Source organism: Sinocyclocheilus grahami, unplaced genomic scaffold (assembly GCF_001515645.1).
Source record: "Sinocyclocheilus grahami isolate Dianchi unplaced genomic scaffold, SAMN03320097.WGS_v1.1 scaffold346.1, whole genome shotgun sequence".
NCBI classification, from domain to species: Eukaryota; Metazoa; Chordata; class Actinopteri; order Cypriniformes; family Cyprinidae; genus Sinocyclocheilus; species Sinocyclocheilus grahami.
The window spans coordinates 1,370,166-1,373,517 of NW_015505525.1; the positions used below are offsets into that span (position 1 = coordinate 1,370,166).

The 3,352-nt window shown below is 33.1% G+C and overlaps 1 protein-coding gene across 1 annotated transcript in view; it reads left to right on the top strand.

Moving 5' to 3' along the window:
* The window catches only part of dnah6 (dynein, axonemal, heavy chain 6), an 80,626-nt gene that overhangs the window by 24,786 nt on the left and 52,488 nt on the right, over positions 1 to 3,352 (top strand). Inside the window, exons 30-31 of the mRNA XM_016228934.1 lie at positions 279 to 427; positions 2,055 to 2,162. Of these exons, the coding sequence (XP_016084420.1) occupies positions 279 to 427; positions 2,055 to 2,162 (257 nt within the window). The remainder of the gene's footprint in view (positions 1 to 278; positions 428 to 2,054; positions 2,163 to 3,352) is intronic.

Below are 3,352 nucleotides of genomic sequence, written 5' to 3' on the forward strand. Positions count from 1 at the left end.
TATATATATATAATAAATAGCTTGTTTTTTCCCAATTCCCAAAAACCCCCAAAACCCCACAAAGTAAACATACATAAAGTAACAAAACACTTTTAGGGAACTCTGGAAGTCCTCTGTAGCCCCGAAACAAAAGTGGTTTAGGAAGCACAGCTTTAGAGGATATCTGTTTAGAGAAGTTACATGGGTCCTATTAAGTCTTTCAACATTAGCATGTCTTAATCTGACAGCTCAGGCAGTTCTACAATATCTTTAACCTTAAAACCTCTCTCTCCATGTAGGTGGTCCTGTACTCTGAGGGCTTTGAATCTAGTAAGACTCTTGCGAGAAAGATGACTCAGATGTACAAGCTCTGCAGTGAGCAGCTCTCTCAGCAGGATCACTATGACTTTGGCATGAGAGCTGTCAAATCTGTACTGGTCATGGCAGGGTGAGACAGAGCACAAACACATTTTCACATTACTCAACGATTCTCTGTTAATCTAACATTGACTAACTCTACCATTAAAGATTTTGGGGTCGGTACAATTTGTAAAAAATATTTTTGAAAGAAGTATCACCAAGGCTGCATTTATTCAATCAAAAATTACAGTATTCATATTGTGAAATATCATTACAATTGAAAACAACTTTTCTATTTTCAAATATTTAAAAATGCATTTTATTTCTGTGATAGCAAATTTGAATTTTCAGAAACCATTACTCTTCACTGTCACATGATCCTTCAGAAAGCATTTGAATTGCTGATATGGGGCTCAAGAAACTTTTCTAATTGTTCCTAATGTTGAAAACAGTGGCGCTTAATATGTTTTGTGAAAAGCATAGTACTTTTTTTAAGTATTCTTTGATACATAAAAAGTTTAAAAGAACAGCATTTTATTGAAATATAAATCTTTCTTCACTTTTCATTAATTTAACGCAGCCTGCTGAATAAACCAGTTCATTTCTTTAAAAAAAATACTGATACCAAACTCTTGAATGGTATTGTATAAATGACATAAAACAGTCCTACATTATTGAGATGTGTTTATTTAGGGTCTTCTAACATGTTTATGGTCTTTGCTTTATAAACAAGTCAGTATTTGATTGAGAATTAATTTGCACATGCTCAGTCACTGTCATGAATGAGCCACTTGGTGTTGCCTTTGGAGTAAAGACTGATAAAATACAGCTGTGTAAGAAACCTCTAAGCAGATAATTTAGGTCCATTTGGTACGACTGTCATCTTCATTAGCCCTGGTCTTAGATCAGTGGCTGTACGGCTGTACCTCACTTGTATTTACTTAAGTGTGTGTGTGTGTGTGTGTGCGTGCATGTCAGCATCATGTCACTGGCACATTTTATTGGTACTCAGGTTTTATATGCAGCATAAATTCACTTTAGTGTCCCTTTATTTCATTGTGTGATTCAGTGATTTAAAAGGTCTGTCTTTAAATCAATGTGATTTAGGCTACTAAACTATTTATATGAAGAATATATGAACAACTGTAGGGAAGTGTGTTTAAAAGAGAGTAAATGTGAGCACTATATTCTGTGTAAAGTACTGATATGGAGTTAATACAGGTTGTTTAATAGTCTTTGTGATTCACACAATACTAATTAGTGGTGCTTACCAAGGCAAGAATAACACATCAAATTGTGCAGGTTGTTGAAGATAGACATTATAATGTGTGAAAAAACCTTAAGCCAGGAAGCAGCCACATAGCAACTATCTAGAAATGCCTTAGCAACCACCCTAGCAAAATCACGTCCAACATCCAAATATTGTGGCAGGCAAGCACCACTTACCTCATATTTTCCACCCTAGCAACCACATAGCATTGCACTAAAAGCACTCACACAGAGCACTCACAGAGCATCACTCCCATTTTCTTCAGAAAATGTACAATTCTTGTTTGATTTGTGAACTCCATCTATAGTAAGATCTATTGTGTGATTACCTGTGTGTATTCAGTGTGAAAAACTGAGTAAGTCCAATTGTTTTGTGCTGCTGGTTGTGTGTTCATGCTCACATTTTCTGGACAACCTTTAATATATTATGTATTATGTGTGTGCAGGTCATTAAAAAGAGAAAACCCTCAATTGAGCGAGGATGTTGTGCTGATCAGAGCTCTGCGAGACTCAAACCTGCCCAAGTTCCTCAAAGATGATGCAGTGCTTTTCAGGTGACCGCTCATTGTTTACAACACATACAATTTTTAAAATGTTTTTGAAAGAAGTCTCTTATGCTTACCAAGACTGTATTTATTTGATCAAAAATACCATAAAAACAGCATTATTTTGAAATCTTAATGCAATTTAAAACAACTGATTTCTACTATATTGCAATTTAAAGCAACTGCTTTCTATTTTAATATATTTAAAAATGTAATTTATTCCTGTGATATCAAAGCTGAATTTTCAGTCTTCAGTGTCACATGTGAGCTAAATCTGCCAAATCTTTCCAAAACCTAATTTTAGCGATGTCCTCATATGTAAAAACAGTATAGATATAAATTAAGTTTGTTTAAAAAAAATGGCATGCAGAAAGTTTTCTGTCAGAGTTATCGCTAGCAGTGATTTTTAGTAACATTGAGAAGCTGTTAGAGTGTTTATTTTGAATACATTTTTATTTTTATATTTTCTGTTTCATTTTAATTTTAGGTACATTTTTAATAATTTTATTGTTTGTTTTTGTTATTTATATAGTTTTTATTAATTTTTATTGTTTCAATTGTTGCAATTTTAGTACATCAAATTAAACTAAATGAAAATAGAGTTAATTTTCAAGTAACAAAATGTTTTTATGGCTCTGATAACCCCCTAACTCTAATAACCCTGGTGATGAGGGTGTAGATTAAGGTTAGGTTGTAGTATTTATATATATATATGTATATATAATAACTATATATAAAAACATTTGAAAGCTACGAAATGTCCCCGCTTATATGTGTGTAAATGTGTGTGTGAGTACTGTAGTCATTTCACTTGATCATATGATCTCCACCATGAGGGGGAGCCACCATTATGTAGAATAAAATCCATCTCATGTGAGTGTCCATGTGATTATTTGTCATACGATTAATTTCTTTAGCTATAAACATCTGGGCAGGTTTTTACTTTTGATAATTTGATATTTTAAGACGTGATTCAGGTAAATTCAGTCCAGGTCCAAATACTGTATATACAGTGGGTACGGAAAGTATTCAGACCCCCTTAAATTTTTCACTCTTTGTTATATTGCAGCCATTTGCTAAAATCATTTAAGTACATTTTTTTTCCTCATTAATGTACACACAGCACACCATATTGACAGAAAAACACAGAATTGTTGACATTTTTGCAGATTTATTAAAAAAGAAAAACTGAAATATCA